Source organism: Haliaeetus leucocephalus, unplaced genomic scaffold (genome assembly GCF_000737465.1).
Source record: "Haliaeetus leucocephalus isolate CR32 unplaced genomic scaffold, Haliaeetus_leucocephalus-4.0 Scaffold973, whole genome shotgun sequence".
Taxonomy (NCBI): domain Eukaryota; kingdom Metazoa; phylum Chordata; class Aves; order Accipitriformes; family Accipitridae; genus Haliaeetus; species Haliaeetus leucocephalus.
The window spans coordinates 1515368-1535285 of NW_010973409.1; the positions used below are offsets into that span (position 1 = coordinate 1515368).

At 38.6% G+C, this 19918-nt stretch overlaps 1 protein-coding gene across 3 annotated transcripts in view; it reads left to right on the top strand.

Moving 5' to 3' along the window:
• AZI2 (5-azacytidine induced 2) overlaps positions 1–13180 on the top strand; it is a 28335-nt gene extending 15155 nt beyond the window's left edge. For all 3 annotated transcript variants that reach the window (XM_010584325.1, XM_010584324.1, XM_010584322.1), the window contains exons 4-8: positions 228–327; positions 3005–3153; positions 5673–5734; positions 9590–9705; positions 12492–13180. In XM_010584325.1, coding sequence (XP_010582627.1) covers positions 228–327; positions 3005–3153; positions 5673–5734; positions 9590–9705; positions 12492–12880 — 816 coding nt within the window. In that variant the 3' untranslated portion in view covers positions 12881–13180. The remainder of the gene's footprint in view (positions 1–227; positions 328–3004; positions 3154–5672; positions 5735–9589; positions 9706–12491) is intronic.
• Positions 13181–19918: the final 6738 nt, after the last annotated feature.

A 19918-nucleotide genomic window follows, 5' to 3' on the forward strand; every position in this document is an offset into this window, starting at 1 on the left:
GTTTTATCACTCCTTTAGGTTTTTAAAGTACATGTCAATACTTTATGTAGGAATAACGGCCTTAAGTATCTCAATTTTATTGCTGGGCTTGGGTAATGCTAAAAAAAAAAAAAAATCAAAGCAATAGTTTTCTTGGTTTGTTTTTTTTAAAAAACCCAAAACCTCAGAATTGTCAGATATGATAGAAAAAAGCTTCACAAATGGCTTCCCCCTTTCCCTGAAAACAGATGAAAGAAAGTGCGGAATCCTTGAAAACCTTGAATGAACAGTTGCAGTCTAAAGAAGTAGAGCTATTACAGCTAAGAACTGAAGTGGAAACTCAACAAGGTATGTATGTGGTTACTTCATCTTAATGTATGTTGACTAGTCTTAGTGGTTATATTATGATCTCAGGGCATGAAGAGGTTTAACCCTATATAGTGGCTAGGTAAGACAGGAGTATACTGCAGTGAGGTACCTTGAGCTTGCATATATGTTCATTCTTGTAAATGGTGGCAGGCATGTTTAGTTATCATAGACGAGGAGGTCCATGGTAGAGATCTGAGGCTGTCACGTTCTTCCACTGTAGGTTATTTAATCGTTTGAGAAATGTGCACAACCTGACACTTTATAGGCTAGTCGTGTACATCTCTGGACACCACTGTCATGGTTTAAACCCAGCCGGCAACAAAGTACCACGAGGCCGCTCGCTCACTCCTCCCCTGTGGTGGGATGAGGAGGAGAAAATATAAAGAAAAGCTCATGGGTTGAGGCAAGGGCAGGGAGGGATCATTGACCAATTATGGTCACGGGCAAAAACCAAACTCAACTTGGGGGAAAAAAACCAAAATCAATTTAATTTGTTAACAATCAAATCAAAACAGGATAGTGACAGGTAAAACCAAACCTTAGAACACCTTCCCCCCACCCTTCCCTCCTTCCCAGCTCAACTCCACTCCCAATTTTCTCTACCTCCTCCCCCCAGCGGTGCAGGGGGACAGGGAATGGGGGTTGGGGTCAGCTTGCCACACCTTGTCTCTGCCGCTCCTTCCTCTTCAGGGGGAGGACTCCTCACTCGTCCCCTGCTCCAGCGTGGGGTCCCTCCTATGGGAGACAGTCCTCCACAAACTTCTCCAACATGAGTCCTTCCCATGGGCTGCAGTCCTTCAGGCACAGACTGCTCCAGCACAGGCTTTCCCATGGAGTCATGGCCATCTTCGGGGGCATCCCCCTGCTCCGGTGTGGGCTCCTCCGCAGGCTGCAGGTGGGCACCTGCTCCCCTCCATGGGCTGGCGGGGGGGACAGCCTGCCATCTCATCATGGGCTGCAGGGGCATCCCCTCCTCCTCCCCTCCTTCTTCACTGCCCTTGCTGTCTGCACAGGGGTTCCTCTCACTTTCCAGTCCCCCTACTCACTGCCAGTTCCCCTTCTTAAATCCATTCTCCCAGAGGCGCTACCACCGTCACTGATGGGGTCAGCCTGGGCCAGAGGTGGGTCTGACTTGGAGCCAGGGAAGCTTCCAGCAGCTTCTCACAGGAGCCACCCCTGCAGCCACTCCCCCCCCACCAAAAACCCTACCACACAAATCCAAAACACCCACCACCTTTTCCTCAGAGTGAGATGGGGGCATAATTGTTCAAATATCAAACACTATCCCGTCAATACCACTTTCCCTGGTACCTGTAGATGATCTGATATATTGCTTTGTTTCACTGTTGGGATATGACAGGTACAGGAGGATGTTGTATAGCAATAGCTGCAGTCGGCAACAGCTATTTAAAGGGCTGGGAGGTGAGGAAAGGTAGAAAGATGCTGGTTGTAGAGAGCCTGGTGGAAAGGGGAAAAGAGAAACAAGCAGTGTACCCTGGCAATTCCAAAAGCCCAAATCCAGCTTCTGTTACTGCCATTGTAAAGACTGCTGTGTAGATGATAGGTATGTAAAATAAAACACTATGGAAGAAAAAAAACAATGTACTGTTACAAGAAAAGAGAATAAGAAAATGCTGTCTGTGTAGAGTTAGAGGTATGGACTGGATTTCAGACTCTGTACAAATGCAGTCATTTGAAGGGTGCTTGTAAGTATTGCTGTGCTTGAATTGGATTACTTTCCAAGAGGACCTCAAGCATGTAATGCACTACTTCAGTTGCACAAGTTTTTAAACCTAGAAGAACAAACCACATGTAGTAGTAGTATCATTGTTGAGGACATTGTGGTTTAAGGAGGTAGGAAGTGCAGTGTTTATAAAGCGAGCTCTGAAAATGTGGTGATTTCAAGCCTTACTTAGTAATCAATTTTACTGATAACTGGGCTTCTGAGTACCTTCTTTAAGAAAAATCAGTGTAGCTTAAGCTTGTTTAAATTGTTAAATCTGGAAGTGAGTGTACCGTGCAGTTGAAGACTTGGGGGTTTTCTTCCTGTTATATTCTTTCTTTTCTTGCTGTCTAACTAGCCTTCTACTACTGATTTGATGCTACGATTGTCTTAGGTTGCTTAATAGACACCATGTGAATTTCTTCTATCTAATAAGAAGCCTTAAGTAACTTCTAGACTTTACCCTTTTGTTTTGATTGTATCTTTTGTAGTTCTGTTTGGAACTTCTTCATATTAAACTTGGGAAGAACTTAGGGTGAATTATGTAATGATATAAATCTGAGGGAGGAAGAGGCTCATGTTTTCAAAGCATGTAAGAAGTATGCAAGTTGGTATATATATCATGCATGTTTGCCATTAACAGATTTTTGTATTTCCAGTCCCTTTTTATGCTGTTACTTCCGTTTTCTTTATGTAAAATCTCCAGTGCATTCTTGGAAAGTAGGGCTCTGTACTTTAAACTCAGAAAGGAGACTTCTCTGCCAACAACTTTACCAGTGTTACTATTTCTCTGTTGTCATAGACTGCAGTTTCTTCAGAACATACAGGATAATTTTTTGTAGGGCATGGGCTGGTTAAAGTGAAACCTTACATATTGAGTTACATTTCTTGAACTGAGACTGAATTCTGATTGTCTTGTTTATCTTCTTACAGTGATGAAAAATCTGAATTGTACTCAGTCCAGCTGGGAAATAGAGAAGCTGAGCAGTGACCTGAAGGTGCATAGTCTGGAACAGGATCTAGAAAAGCTCAAGCAAGAGTGCAACAGTCTCAGAAAGGAGTTGCAAAAATCCAAGCAGAAGGTACCTTATTTTTAAGGAATTTTTGTATTAATAGATGTGTCTGTGTTATAGCATTATTTTTAAACCCTTGTTCAAGCAAAATAAAGGCTAAACAAAGAGATAAAAATTGAGTGAAGATCAACTTCCTAGTAAAATTAACCTTAAATATTCTCATAGACTGGCTTGTTTCTTGGAAATAGTACACATACATACGTGAGATTTCCCAGCTGTTGCCCACGTAACAACAGAAAATAAAGCTTTACAATTTATTTTAAGTAGCCAATCAGATCAAAGTGTTCTATTCTGATATTTGTCTTGGGCTGGACTTCTTAGAAAGTTTGGGCAAGACCTGGTTTGTTTGGGGTTTTTTTGTTTGTTTAAGACAATAGAATGCTTATGTTAAAAGCTATCATGAACTTTGTTTAAGGAGCTCTAGCACAGCAGGGTAGTTGCATGAAGCTTGTCAGGAAAAGTGTATTTTTGTAACAAGGTTTTCAGAATCTTGCTATACCTCTTTTAGTGCCCTTCCCTGCCATTTCTGGGACAAGTGTCTGTTGTGAGGGAGTCATTGTGTGACATAGATGTGCTTAGGATCTCAAAAAGGAAAATAAGAGATCTTAGCAGTAATAAAATGTATTAAGCTTAAAAAAGATTAAAAGATCTAGTGCATGCTTACTGCTTCACATGAAAAAAGGTACAGTGGCAGTCTCTAGGACTCTGCAGTCACATTGAAGTTACACGATAAATTTAAAAGATTTAAACGTGATTGTTTGAAGAGGCAGACGATTTTAGGTTCCTTATGGTCATTATGGTGATGTAATCTTGAGTCACATCATATTTGACTGAGCCAATATTCAGGGTATGTAAGACAACCTCTCCTGGGCATTCAGGGACCAGACTACAGTTAAGCTGAAGTCTTTCTCCCCTGCAGCCCTCAAAGCATATATAGTTGAGCTCTTGGCCTCCCAGCACTGAATACGTCTCTGCTGCTGTCATGCCACACTCCTAGCTTACACGGACAGGTTTACGCACATGATTTTCTTGTCTCGCGTGTAGTCTGTGTTCGTTAACACTAGGTGGGGATAAAGCATGTTGCCTGGAAGGCATGTGAGGTGTTCTGTTAACTCCCATTACTGTGGGTTGTTTTCTGTTTATCTGGAATTCTTTTAGGTGTTTTCAATAACTTGTAAATTCTGAAGCCATACTATAACTTGTATGCAGTTCTGGTGTCAGGTAGCTCTATAGAATAGAGTAACAGCTATATAAATAATTTAAGATTGCAGATTGTATTGTGAGAATGAATGTTGCTAGAAAGAACAGACTAAAATAGCAGTTGTAAGGAATACTAGACATGGCACTTTAAATAATGTTTATGTCAGCAGCTTTTGTTGCAAAGAACAAATATAAGGAACAGCTTTTTTCTTTTTTCTTTTTTAATATTATCTATTCTTGATCCTGGTAACTGCTTAATATAGGAAATAAAAAGGTACAAGTTTTCAGATGTGGGGTAATATAGTGCAACTGTTTGGGTTTTCTTAACTATGAAATTGAATCTCTGATGGGTGGTGGTGGGAAAGTCTTCAGGAGGGGGAAAAATTGTCAGGTAAAATACAGGGAAAGGTGATCAATGACAAGTCAGCATTGTTTCAAACCCAGCTGGTATTTTCATTATTACTATTTTTAATTACATTAGTTAGCATTTTCAGATGTTTTCTACCTTAGGCAAGTATACTTCCTATGTTTTTTCTATTTTTAGATATTTGGGTTTTGCATTGTAGTTGATGCAGCGTGTATATTATGTTGACAAGTTGCTTGAAATGTGTATAGGCCATCATGAAGCCACGGTAACAGATATCAAATTCATAAGAGCTTTGGCTAGAGGGAATGGTAGGAGGAAAGGAACATGAAAAGAAGGGATATGAATGGGAACTCATTACAGGTGAAGATCTAATAGAAACATGACTAATGAAGCAAGCCCAATGTTTGATTTGTTAAACAGTCTTGTTAACTTCAGCAAGCCTGCTTGTATGCACAGTTTAAAGCAGTCTTTCAGAATCAAGAGATAAATTATGTTCTATCATAAAAGTAACTTGTGGAAGTAAATCTATACTGAAAAAGTTTTTCTTTATATTAAGGGTCTTTATATACTGAGACAGGGAAATAACAAGAGAAGACTCATTACTTTTTTTTTTTTTAATGGAAGCCAAAAGCCTTTCTCAATTTTTGCATTTTAAAGAATCACAAATTCCAAGAGCTCAGCTGTTTATTTAAAAAAAAAAAGAGAGAGAGAGGAGAGAGTATGGTGGTGGCTGAGCAATGCTTTCATATAAGTAGGTAATTTAAACATTTTTAAGTGGAAATTCTTAGTAGAAGTCTTTATGTCCATTTTGAAAACCACTGCAGCCAACACAAATGAAGACTACTTTACTTCTGAATTTCAGTATTAGCGAACTTGTAGTTTCACTGATGTATTTTCAGATAGAAGATCTGAAATCATATGTTCATTCCTTCTTTGTCTTCCCCTCACTCTGTTATGCCAGGACCACGCTCAAGACGAAAATCCATTCAGTGGAGACCTCCTTCAAAGGCAAGACATCCAGAGGTATGAAAATCAAGTGGCTTTCATGTTTATTTTTAGTTTACTGAGGGACAGTTATTTGAACAAGTAAATACTCTTGCAGCGTGTTCAAATGTGTTATTTCAAATTGTATAATCTAATTTCAAGTCTAGGTATACTAATTTAGCAAGAGCATTGTAATTTTTTTTTCCTTTGTTATGTTGGTAGTCCAGGGTGATGATGATAAGAAAATATTTACATCTTCAGATTGTTGTACAGAAAATGAAAGTTAAATTATCTTGTATTCAAAAATCAGGTTTTTAATAATTAGTTGACTTGAGGAGGTGGTAAATACATTTCCAAGTCTTATCCCAGCTATAGAATGTCTTCATTTTGTGTATGGGGAGGTTGCTGTATTTGCATAGGTGATGGCTTCAAATCTCTTGCTTAGCGTTGGAACATACATTCTTATTTAGTGCAGTACAATAATATTTCTACTAGAAGACATTGTAAAGGATTTTTTTGTTTAATATGGAGGAGCCATCGTGTGACCTGTTAAAAAAGAAATAGCAATTTTCCAGAAAAATGCTAACATATCAGAAAGCATTTGTTTTCATTTTGTAGCCATTCAAATAATAATTGTGGTAAATCTAAGGATCTAAATTCCTATATTATCCTGTCTTGAGTATGTGTGCCATATTATAAAGTATATATATCTTTTAGTTCTTTATGCAACAGAACAATTCACGAATGCATGAAGGTTCCCAAACGTTCTGTGTTGCAGAAATGAAATACTACTGCAACTCTTACACCGTTATGCCTACTGGTGTACTTACACGATTTTCCACAAGAGGGAAGAGTGGTCCTTCATAACGACAGATTGTTTAGCGTAATACCTTGGCTATTGAAGAGATGGGAAAGGAAATGAGTCACTGAAAGAGAACAGCACAGATATTTCTTTTCATATGTTCTCTGGTGTAATGATAATATTATACACACTATACACAGATTACACTTTCACCCTTCACCTTGACCGGATAGCTAGGTAGCTGTCGTGGTTTCCGCCCAGCCGGTAACAAAGGACCATGCGGCCGCTCGCTCACTCCTCCCGCTCCCCTCCGGTGGGATAGGGGGGAGACGGAGGAGAGAAGAGGAAAAAAAACCTGGAACCTCGAGGGTTGAGGTAAAGGCAGTTTACCGGGACAACACAAAGAAATTACAACAACAACGACGGTACTAATGAAAGAGTATACAAAAGGAGTGATGCACAGTGCAACTGCTCACCACCCGGGACCTGACACTCCGCCACTTCCCCCACCGAAAGTCCAGACCACCCCCCGGCCCGCTCCCCATATATATACTGAGCATGATGGCACATGGTGTGGAATAGCTCCTTGGCTAGTTCAGGTCAGCTGCCCCAGCTATGCCCCCCCACCTCCCAGGCTCCTGTAAAAATTAACTCTGTCCCAGCTGAACCCAGGACAGTAGCTAACACTTTTTCTTGTGGTTTCTGCTGGAGCTTCATAGTCAGTCTTGCACGCCTGAAAAGAGGTGTTATCTCAAGGTAAAGCAGTTATCTCTTTGATCTTCCAGAGCAGATTTATTCCACAAAGTGACGTTCAGGTGGCAACCATCTGAATTAGCATATGTACAGTTTAGTGTTTATTGCAATATGACATAAATAATGAATGTGTAATGTGTACTGAATATGTAAGCCTATCCAAAAATCTGTGGACAAACACTTGAAAAACCTCTTATGTGAAACAGTTGTTGTAGCAAGCAATCCTGCTGTTTATGGGAGATGGAGGCATTTGCAGTTAGTTAACTTTTTGGAAAGTAATTATTTCACATTTGTCAGCAGCCTGCAAATCTGACTTTAAATTCTTGGTTTGCAAATCTACTTTGGTGTAGATTTAGATAGGCTATGATATTCAAGGTTTATATTACATGTTAGAAAGCAGTATAGGATAAACTTGTGGAATGCGTGTGGAATCCTTGGTTTTTCAATTGCAAATTCCTTGAAAATGAGGCTTTGCAATGGGATTCTAGGACAGTATCAAGAAAAACAGTTAAAATATGTTATGCATGAATTAAGTGGAATTCTGGTACCTGCATCCCTTTGCAAGATGCTTTTAAAAGCACTAAATGCATGTTACAAAATTTATCTAAGCGCTTTCCTTCTGGTTGGTAGCAGACACTGAGCTGTTCTTCTATTTACCACTTCTATACACATAAATATATTTAACTATTGGACAGTTCTGTTCTGATATAAGTAAAGTTTATTTGATCTTGTTTTTGAGACCAAAACACATGAATAAATGAAGTGTGGTTGTCACATCAACTTAATTTTAAAATTGTCATCTCTTAAAAGTTCAAAGAACCACATGGATTCTGCAGCAAAAAGGCCACAGGTTTAGCTGAACTTCTTGAAATACCAGTTCTGAAAATTTTAACTTTCTATGTATCAGAATTGCTGACACCTAATACATTACCTATTAAACTATCAGCTTCCTCTGTTCTTTAACGGAGTTTTTGCATCTGAATTTTTGTATTCTGGGGAAATATTTCTGTGCATAGAAGAAAGTTTAATTTCTGTGTTTTGAGGAAACTCTTTTAGTGTTAACTTGCAGAACAGAATAATAGCTGCTTCTCAGGGTCCTTTTGAACACATTAATGTCTGATACATTTCATGCAAGAGTGATCCTGAATTGGTATTTTAGAGGGATAGAAATCTGTATATATGCATGTTTGAAAATACAGTTGTTATATAGCTTAATAGTTCTTAAGTCATCTCAACAATAGTTTGAGGTACAGAACTGTTTTAAAGTAAATGCCTTTTAGGTGAATATAGTGAGGTAGAAAGAAATATTCTGAAAATGTCCATCCATGATACTTGTTCTCAATAAATGTGTTTTGGTAGAATGTTAAGCATTAAAAAAAAAATTAAATCATTGATTTCATGTTTAAGTTGAAGTAACTGCAGCCTTATGTCTTTGAACACTAAGTTAATTATTAATCAACATAAATGTGGTGTTCAGTGAGCATTTGCTCGAAATTTTACCAAGAAACATATGGTGATGCTGACTTCTCTGGGGTTTTTTTGTTCTTGGTTTTTCTTACCAGCTAATAACCAGAAACTTCCACGTTGGAACAGTGCTGCTGTTGCTAAATATGGTTCTCATATTATGCTGTCTTATCAGAGAATGAATTGGGTTGCTATTTTTTAAACTGTCTGATAAGGCAGTGTATTAACATAAATTAGATGACTTGAGTATGAAACAGTATGTTTTATATTTTAGTCTGGTCTGTGGGTGCTAAGTTTGGATCTTGAATATCTAGTCTGAATTCACTGTAGCAAAATGAATAGTGTAAAGACCCAAATACTGATTTTGATGGAATATTTAAAACTATGATCAATTAACATACTAGGATCATAACATATGATGGTGTGTGTGGTCGTTTTTATCAGAAGCCATTGAAAGTTAGTAGTCTACCTTGTTTGTAATCTAGTGTCCATTTAATATATTTTTAAAAAGTATTCCTTGGAGATTACTAATTTTATGGTAAGATGGTTAGCTTCAAATAATGAAATTGGAGAATATGCTTCATATTTCTTTACCTTTGGGAAACTTGAAATTATTAGTATTCTATATCAACATACTAGATGATACATTTTGTATTGTAATACACAAGAGTCAAATAAAATATACAAAGGTCCATCAGTTTAAGGTAATTATCAGTACTGCTCAATTCATTTTGAATTGTGGTACTCTAGTAAAATTGGCAGTATTTGTCAGGCAAAAATGATTTATTAACAGTTAGTGCTTGATAAGCATGTTAATAGGCATGAGGGTGCTTTAGAGATGGCAATTAACTTCTAAAAAATCTTTGTTTTGAAAGTGTGCAACAAGCATATTGGGAACTGAAGAGAGAAATGTCTAATTTGCGTCTAGTGACTGACATGCAAGCTGAGGTCCTACGAAAACTGAAAACAAACTCAACAGCGACCAAGAAAGGCAAGTCAGTGTTTGCAGTAACAGACCTTACAAATACAAACCGTTGATTCAAGCTGTACCATTTTAGAAAGAAACTAGCTATCATATCTTATCAGAATCTCATCAATTGAAGTTGATAAGCTAGACTATATTATGGTTTCAGCCTACCCATTTTCTGCTTTTGCTTCTGTCTCATACTGGTCAACTTCACACATAAAGGTGTTGCTGATGTGTTTTTTCTTCAGTACTGTATTCTGTTCCCCTTGTGGCTTTTTTCTCAGTCAAGTGTTGCTTATGTGCACAAGGCTGAGGTGTTAAGTTTACTTGTATTTGACCTTTTACCAGAACAACTTCATATTGGGGGGGGGAAATCTTTTTTGCAAACGCAGTATTATTTTCCCAGTATATAATATATAAAGTATTAATTTGGCAACATTTTAAAGTCAGACTTTAATAGACTGAAATTCCATTATGGTTGTGTATTTCTTCATGTTGGCATTCAGAAAAGTTGTCTTTCCTAGCAAAATACTATGCAAGATGACATTTTCTGAATGTCAAAATGCTGGGGCTGCAAAACTGCCTTATTTCTGCTGCTACATTGCAAATAATAAAGGGGAAAACAATTTCCACATAAAGTATGTATAATTTCTTTGAGCAGTTCATGAGATAGTTCTTCTATTTCATGCGTATGTTTCTCTCAAGCCAAATGCTTTACAAGAGAGCATTCTTACTCTGGTGGGGCCAGACTATCAGTCTGACTGTTTATTGCAGTGTTTATTTCCTTTGTTTTCTGCTCACTCCAATTGTGGTATTTACTGTGTTCAGAATACAGAAGATGCCAGTGAAACACTGTGAACTCAGTTACAATATATTGGTGACAGTCTCTGATGTCCCAGTCCATTACAAGATCAAGACATTTTGTTTCTAAACAGCTTTGATGGGCTCAGTGAGGTAGTGATAGGATTCACCTCCAGGTCAATTACGGCCTTTGTCCATGGCCAGCAGTGATTAATCACTCTCTGGTACTTGGCTGATAAACTATCAACACATTTTGTAGACTTGGTCACATGTTACCAGGTGAGTCTGTGTTTCCTACAGTTCTGAGACATGTTTGTCAAATAACTTCAGCAGAGAAACTGGGAAGTGAATGAGGTTTTAATCCTTAAGTCTGTCAAGCTTTGATGTGATCATGGAATATCTTTCTGTTGTTGTTTTTGATTTGGGGTTAGATCTGTCTTGCCACTCCACAAGTACTGATTTTTCTCTTCTAGCTGGTGAACAGTCTGATTTTCTGAGGTTGCTAATGCAGTTGTACATCCACAGCTATAAAAGGCGTTATTGATTGATTTGGAAACAAAGGATTTTTGCCTTTTGCTCTCTAGGCTTTTTTCAGTAAATTTTTCAGAAGTATGTTAAGAGGAGACAGGTTCAGCAGAAATGAACACTAATTTTTTTTGTTTGTTTACCTTGCTTGTCAGCCACTCTTACAAATGCAATGCAGATGGATCTGTGCTTGTATTTATAGAAAAATCTTGGCTTGTGCAAAATAAGGGTAGAATTGACTTAAAACTTTCTATACCTGTAGTACTAGCTATTTTACCATTTACAAACTAGTTGCCTCTACAAGAGGTGCGTGAAGTCTGTAGAACACAATGTATTCATTGCTGTGTGTATGATGTTAACAATACCAGTTAACAAGAGGATTCTACTTAGCTGTCATTCATGTATGGAGGCATTTTCAACAAACGTTGTGTCCGCTTATGGAGTTGGTTTTTTTACATTTTCAAACCATTTTCAGTGTATTCCATTTTTCTTGAACTTTAAAGGTCTGTAGATCTCAAATTGCTTTTTATACCTGTCAGCTCAAAGAGGCCAAATCCAATTCCTTAGCATGTTTTTCAGATATGATGCCTGTGCTATTGGAAAGTGCTTTTGGCTGACATTTGCAAATTGGGTACTGCCTTTTAATTTTTAGTGACAAATGGACATCATATTCTTTGACTGAGATACTGGCTCCTCTTTCTGTCCCTTAAGAACTAAAGTTGCCAATCACAGTTTGTACTCAAGATTCATAGCTGTTCTAGAAAACTACCTGTAAGACGTGAGTTTCTGTAACTGCAGGAATCACTACATGTTTATATAAATTATTGACCATCTGTTCAGATGTGCGTTGAAGGTGCAGCTTTTTTGTTTCGGGTAGATGCTGTTCCGTTCCAAAATCCTCCCATTCCTAGCATGGTTTAAAACTCCCCTGGAATTTCAGATGGCTGAACATTGCAGTCTGTCACTTTAGTTTCAGAAGTCAGACAATAGTGGAGCACAGAGAACCCATGAACACCGTGTGTTTCCCTCTTACTGCTTCATGGACAGTGAGAATTCAGGTTCTTGGCAGCCTGAGAAAGAATCAGTAGAGTAGGAAGAAGCATGCTCTGTGTAAGCAGTGTTCTGAATCTGGTTGATTTCTCCGAGTGCATGAAAATCCTCTCTGTTTCAGCATTCATTCCAGTCTTGTCAAAAAGATTCATCAATTTATCTGTTCAAGTGGGAGCTGGGAGGTTTTGTTGGTGTTAGGCGTATTTTAGACATTGAGATTTCAGCATCTCTGGTTCATCTTGCAAAATGAGACTGAGGAGGTTAGTACGTGTAGTTTGTAACTTTTAAGTAGTTACTGAAGTAAAATACAGTCTGAAAATTTGCAGCTTGAAAATACTGGCTTTCACATCCCTGCTATACTGTAGTACATTTGGAGTATATGAAAAATGCATTAATAATATCATTTAAAAATCTTTTTTATCTTCTTTCTTCAGCTGCCTGTACTGTACCAGTACAATGTGTTGACTTGAATATTTCAAAGCTGAATTTGACATCTGGGGTAGTCTATAAAAAACTCTCACAAAAAGATGAAATACTCTGCAATGATGTGTCTCCCCCTCTGCCGAGAGATGTAAAAACCCCATCTGAAAGGGTGACTCTACAAGCATGGACAGATGAGAGACCCATTCCAGTTGATGGCAAAACGTTTCAGGAACACCATTCTTATGGAAAGAGCTCTCTGGAAGATAATTCCTGGGTGTTCCCAAGTCCTCCAAAGCCTAATGAGAATGTGTTTTGGGAAATGAGAAATAAAACAACTTTGTTAAACTGTCCAGCAGATTACATGGATCAGTGTAATCAAAACTGTCTGTACAAGAGTTAATTTTGAGAATGAACTGAGGCATTTTTAGAGTGGTTCTGAATAGGCACCTTAACGCTTGAACTTTTAAAGAGAGAAAACAGATTGCCTGAAATGTTCTTTAATTCTAGTTCCGAAACAGAAAGTGTAGTCTTCCGCAGCTGTAAATCAGGAGCAAGTTCCTTGAAGTTAAAGCTGTGCTGGTATAATGTAAATATAAAGAAATCTAGCATGGGGCCTAGATAGTCTTGTACTGCAAATGGCACACATTTGCAAAAGATTACATTGAAAAGTGAGTTCTTGGAATAAAACAAAATAATCCAGTTCTGTATTTGTTTGCTATCTGTATGTAACCAAGAAAATACTTGGTATCCTGTGTTAAAACTTGTACCAGCTCTGAGCTTATTTTTTGACAGTGTTTTTTTTTCCAGAGTAAGACATAAAATGAAGAATTGGATTATATCTTCCTTCCTCCTTTCAATTAACTTTGATTCCTCTGGCTTAGAAATGCATTTTTATGTAATACCTAAGAAAGGTGAGATTTTTTTTTTTGTCAAAATCTTGATTTATATTAGATAGCGGCAAGAGAAAAATCACTTCTAGGCTATCCTGTTTAGATTGTGCCATTTTGGGCCTTATTGTGAATTATAAAGGATCATAAGTAATGCTGCTGAACACTGCAAATCCTGGATGTTCAGCTTGTTTCCCTCTGTTCGTGCTGTAGGAAACCGACTTAATTCTGCGCACAGTGGTGCCTGCCACAGAATCATCCTGTTCAGAGTGCAGTTATCCTTATTGTGCCTCCTTTGCACAGCACCAGAACCTCAACTTTTTATTTGTGTGGTGGTGAAGGCTACTAACATTTTTTTAAAGAAACAAAGCCTTAATTTAATCGGACTAGGTGTTGTAGCATTATTGATATATATAAGAAGTATTTTTGTGGTATCTCTAGTATGCCAGTGGGAACTAGAGTTATTTGAATTGCAACTGCCTGCTTTATAGACTATGGGTGTCCGAGTATGACTTTTTTTTTTTTCTTTTAGGGCCAAGAACTGTTTTTGGACAAATACAACTTACGTTTTGTTTTTTTTTTTTTTTAAACTGCTCTGCTTCATATCTGGCTTAATACAACAGGGTTAAGTGAAATGCCTTGACTGCTCAATACACTGAAGAAAAATGCTTTGTATTTTAGATCCATGACACCTAACTTGTAACAGGTGGGAAGACACTTAATACTGTGTTATTTACAGATGTGTGGGTGAGTGGATGAAGTATTCAACTTCACAGGTCCAGTTTAAGATCAGTGTAATAAAAATTAATTTCACAGCTGTTTAGCAAATTATCTTAAAATTGCTTGCAAATACATGGGGAAGCTATGACTCTAGCATAGCCATGGTAATGATGGACTGTAAAAGTGTTACCAAGGTGCTACGTGATTTGTGTGGTTCCAGACACTTTCTTCCCTGTGGAGTAAGTACTTCATATGATGCCCTTCCTCTCCTTTCAGTTTTGTCTATCAAAGTTGAAAAAATGCCTTCCAGCTACCTTCTACTGTATTAGCGAACAGCATACATAAATAATGTTTCCCATTCACCAGATATTGTTTTTATCTTTCTATTATCTTGCTCATGTATACTGGCTTGTCTGTGATTAATGGAAATGGTGTCAGATGCTGGAATTTATTCTGACCAATGAACACAGCTGACTCAGGGGAGTACAATCTCTTGGAAAGTAATAGAACAAAACCCAATATGCATAAAACAAATCCAAGTCACTAGGCTTTAGCTGATAGAACCAACTACCTGTGTAATAACAAAGCAGCAGAAAACATTTCTCATGTGGCTGCATAAGCTATATGGTATCTAGTTCTAATGTAGCTTACTTTTGGGGGTTTCCCACCTCAACATTACAGAGGGGTTTTTTATAAAGTAACAAATTAGCCAACAGACATCAACATGATTAATACTTTGATTTGTGCAATGAAGGAATTCTACTGTGTAAGATTTTAAATAAATTTATTTTTGTTTGAAATGGGTTTCACTTACAAATCTCCTTTCTGTATCTGGCACAAAATTTTTTACTCAGTTTTAATTTCTTGTTTGTTTATAAATGTGATTCAAAATACAAACAATTAAGTTTGAGGTTCATCCTCCTCCATTCAGGAAAAAAACCAAACATCTGCAGTAGACTGCTTCAATGTATTCTGGGAAAAGTATTCTTTTGGATGTTGAAACCTGAAGAACTTAAGTTACCTGAAGCTACAGCCTGTTCCTGTGGTTTGACTACTTGTGTCAGAAGGTTCCTGGTCAGCCTGCCCTGTCCTGTGTGACAGGAAAACTTAAAATTAAGCTTCTCTGTGAGGTACCTGAGAATTTCTGGGCTTTGCCTTTGACTCTTGGCTTATCTTCTGCTGGAGAAGGGAGCAGGGATGTTTGCCCCGAGGGACTTCAGAAGAACTGCTGAAACCAGAGAGAGGAGGGCAGGATGACGGAGAGCTTGCTGTAGGCAGCATTTCCAATCCAATCACTCATTGCTGTGGCCAAGCCAGAACATTTGAAAAGGAAGTCCCCAGCTTTGAAGTCACTTGGGAGCTAGCTGGCTTGTGAAGCATCTGTTGGTCCAGAGTATACAATCAAATTTTGACTCAAGATGGAAAAGTCATTTAAATCCATGCCACTAGTGGCTCACAGTGCTTTCCATTTTCAGATGTGAAAGCTTTTCATCACAGTGACAGCAAATTACATGCAGAAGTAGCTGTAGTAAAGGGGTTCTGGTGTTTTGTGTGCACGTGTGTGTTTGTTCTATAAAACCATAAAATTGCATAAAGGAAGAACCAAAGTCCTACAAGTATGTTAAGTGACACCAAAAAAACCTTACCTTGAATGCAAACTTTGAACATTTTAAAACTTCACCCAACCCACTGATTTGACAATTTTTAATTTAAGCAAGCACTAATTCCGTATAACAGAAATGGAACACAGCTTTTGGGGCAGGAGGAGGTTGTTGCTTTGCTCATTTAAGTGAGCATATGGCAAGCTGATGAATATGTATTTGGAGAGTTGGACTAACCTTCATATGTCAACTTCCACTGTTTGGTTCATTTTAAATATTTTTTAAATCTGATCATTTTAAGTCTCCCTGCCAGTTTTGTGGGTTTACAACTGTTTAGTTTTCCTCTTACGTGAACTAGCCACATTGAAGAAAGCAAACTGCCAAATTAGCTGTGATGCACTGTCAAATTTTTACAGCTGGAAAAAGATGAGAGCAGTACTAGACATATGCTGGAGTTACAGGAAGACCCACTCCAAGTAATTTAACATAGCTCCACATAAGTATAATACAAACTGTACTGGTGATGTAAAGCAGATTTGATTTTATTTCAAAACCAAATTGCAGTAGACCTTGAGACTGCTGCGGTCCCACAACTGTATTTTTACTGATGCTGTGGCCTGGTAAAGGAAGAGTGAAAAGCTCCGGTACCTGACTGACCTGCCTGCATTTTCTTCTGATCTTCAGACAGGGCCTGTGAAGAACAGCGGTCGCTGAGCGGTAAGGCATTTCCCTGTTGCTTTGTGTAGTTTGAATACAAAAAGGCATGTGGGGGGGTTGGGGTTTTTTTTATTGTTTTGTTCTTTTAGGGGTCAGGCTTTTAGCCCTTTCTGTAGGGGGAGTGGTGTGCTACTTGCAGTTGTATGAACATAGGACAGTGGACAAAAGTATTTCAGTTTTTTTCTTATTATCAGCACTAAAGGTAAACGCTAATTTTAATCGAGTTGCAGTTGAACCATTTAAAACCAAAACAAACCAAAACTGTTCTCTGTAGTAAATGTGATGTGAACTGAGATCAGTGTCCAGCAGAATTCATTTCATTATATTTTAAGATGGAAGAGACAAAGTGGTTCAAACATCAAGATACAGTAATTAAGCGGTAAGATGATGGTATTCTGAGTATGGATGTTTGATCTAGGAGAGAAGCATGAAAGAAATAACCAGGTGCTTACTGTTACTGAACTGATTTTTAACTAGATGGAACACTTACATTTCAACTGTACTTGACCATTTTTGGACCAGCAGAGTAAACAGAGAACACAGGAGTTACTTGGAGGAATTACTTGAGGAGTATGGCTGTACTGAGTATGATGCAGAATGGGTTTCCGGCTTACAAATTTATTGCTGGGTGGTGTCTCAGACTGTAAGAGTAGGTAGTTACACTCCTCTGAAAACCCTGTGCGTTACAAACTGCCACTCATCTATCCTCCGAGGCTTCATTTTACTCTATGAAGGCAAACTTTTTAAATAAGTATACGACAACTTCTTCCTCCTGCCTTTTAGATCTCACATTTGTATGGGTCTTGTCTCAGGAGTTTGAAGGTGGCTTTATTACACTGGAAGCATGTAGTCTCAAGCGAAAAATGTGGGTGTCTTGGGTGCTTGCCAAGTCCTCCCAAGTGCTACGAAGAGGCAAAGATAGGGCCCTTTGCTGCAGAAACTGACAGATGCCTTGCTGCACCCTGTGAGGGAGCTAGGTGACAAATCAGTCTTCTACTTTTAAGACCTTATTGCATCAATGTCAATCAATAGTGCCACATGGTGGATGGTTTTAAACTGGCTGAGCACATGGTTCCCGTTAAAGGAGGTAAGCATGGGCTGCAGGCTAGTTGTACGGCTACAGAGAAAGCCGCGCAACTTTGTGAGAGTTTCTAGCTGTAACAGGCAGTGTTAAAACTGGAACTGTAAACACTTGGTAATGCCACCTTAATTTTTAAGAAGGCCACGTGTTAGAAAACATCAGGCACTTTACAAATGTTAACTATGATGGGCTAGCGGCATTGCCACGCTTCAGACTCTGGCTGACCTACTTGAGTTAGTCCCTGCCTCTGCACTTACGTAACCTTTTTATATTAATAGGCTAACTTGAAAACACTGGAGACACGCCTAGACTAATTCCACTTAATTGTCTACTCCTACACAGAATAATAATGTATAAGAATCCTGCAGAAATGATTTCAAAACGAAAAAACAAACAAAAAAATCTAGGGACCGTTAAGAGTTGCAGTCCCCGGGTTAGATGGAGATGGCTAGCTGAAGTACTGCACATCTGCACTGATGTCAGCTCTCTTCCTCATCACCCACAGCTGGCTACTCTCAGTAAGTACAGGCAGTGAAGGTGTTTGTTCTGTTGTGTTGGGAGGTCAAAGGGCTGAGGGGGGGAGGGCCGGAGCTAAACCCTCTCATCATTCACAAGTAACCTGTGACAAAATAGAAGTAGTGCTTTTTAAAAAATACTCAACATGTAGCAAAAAAGCTTCCCGTTCACTGCTGAAGCACAGTTGAAGGCTTCGTTGACTATTGATGTTTTTTCACACAGATTAGAATCGAGGGCTGCTTCCTGTTAACCTGAGTAGGAAGGAGAGGTTGCAGCCGAGATAAAAACAAAATCGAAAGCAAGTTACTAGTATGAGAGTTTGTCACTTCACAGTACTCATTCTTTTGTTTAAACTTTAAATAAAAGATGTAAATGCAATTAAAATACAGGATACTGCACAAGACATTAAGAAAGTGAAAGGTGTGAAATCAAGAATTCAAAACTAGGAAACATCGCATTACGGCCGTGGGTGTACATACTGCAGAGGAAGTTGATGCCGGAGCCAAGGGGAAAGCCCAGCTCTAAGCATGTGCCACAGTAAAGACAGGAGGAGCTGCAATAACCCAGTTCTTCCTTACACACACACCAGTGCAGGTAAAGAGAAATGAATGGCTGACAGTGTAACTCAGTACATGCAATTTCAGGCTTGACAGTAGAGCTTGGTTATCAGTGCAGAAGTGTCACAGTCCTTCACATACAGCATGTATAGAATGGTGGGGCAGTAATACCTGCAGGTTAAACTGGGCTTTGTTCCACCACAGGTGTTAATTCCTTCCCAGCAGTACTGGTCAATGCACTGGGGTTCCCGCTCACCTGCTGAACATACTTTCTGCTAAGCCAGAAAAGGGGAAACCCATGCTGGTGCTGTTGTCTCTGTTCACCGGCTACGGTGTGAACCGGAGTCAGGCCCAGGTGCGCCCTCGGTGCAGGCACGTACCACTGGCAGCACATGGCACTTGCCCCCGAGAGAATGCTCGCTCCAGCCCAAATCCTCTTTGGAAGTGCTTTTGACAACAATTTCGAACACCCAGGCCTGCTTTCCAGAGGTTGAAAACGTAGCAGATTTTCATAGTGGGAAAACAGAACAGTCGCTGTCCTTAAAAAAACATTTCACCATCTACCTTAAGTTTCCTGTTTTTTAAATACATACAGGGAAGCAACTAATTTTCCACTAACTGATTCGGAATATTTTTTTCCAAAATGCTTGAACTGAGGAGCCAAGAGCAAGTACATGTGTAGGAAACTTTAGTCCACAGAAGCTACTTTAAGGTGGTTAGTTTAGAGCTGAATGCCACTTACTTAAGTTTGCCTAACAAGGCAAAATGCTACACATCTTTTCAGGTTTTCATTCACAAGCACTCCCTAGTCCTCCAGCCAATCTGCTAATAGCAGAAGCAACAATATTATTGATTATTCCACTAAAAGGCACAGAATAAAGGGCAAGGACTAACCTGCAACATTAACTTAAGTACTTTCACATATAAGTGTCTCAAAGTCTGATTTGAATTTCCTACTTGAATTGCTTTAAAGCAGTACTGGTTTTGTGGTGAAACAGTACTCAAATAAGTAAAATTTTGCATCTCCTGATAGAAAAGTAACAAATCCTACTACTAAAACAATTTTTTTTTTTTTTAAATCAGGGCATTGAGGTTACCATGCGAGTAAGGTTTCCAAGTGCAGCCTTTCCTTACTTGTAAAGAAATTTTTTATTTCAAAATGCTTCAAAAGATATTCCAAAATAGTAATATAAAGTTCTACAGACTCTCTCTAGTGAAACCATTTACGCATTTGAGAGTTCCACAATTAAGCAGCTTCAAGTATCAGTGTACAAAAGATCCTTTGGATGCCCCTTTTTAAATAGGGACTTGCTTATACTTCCCTTTCTGCAAGAAGTGACCTGCATCTTACATACCTAG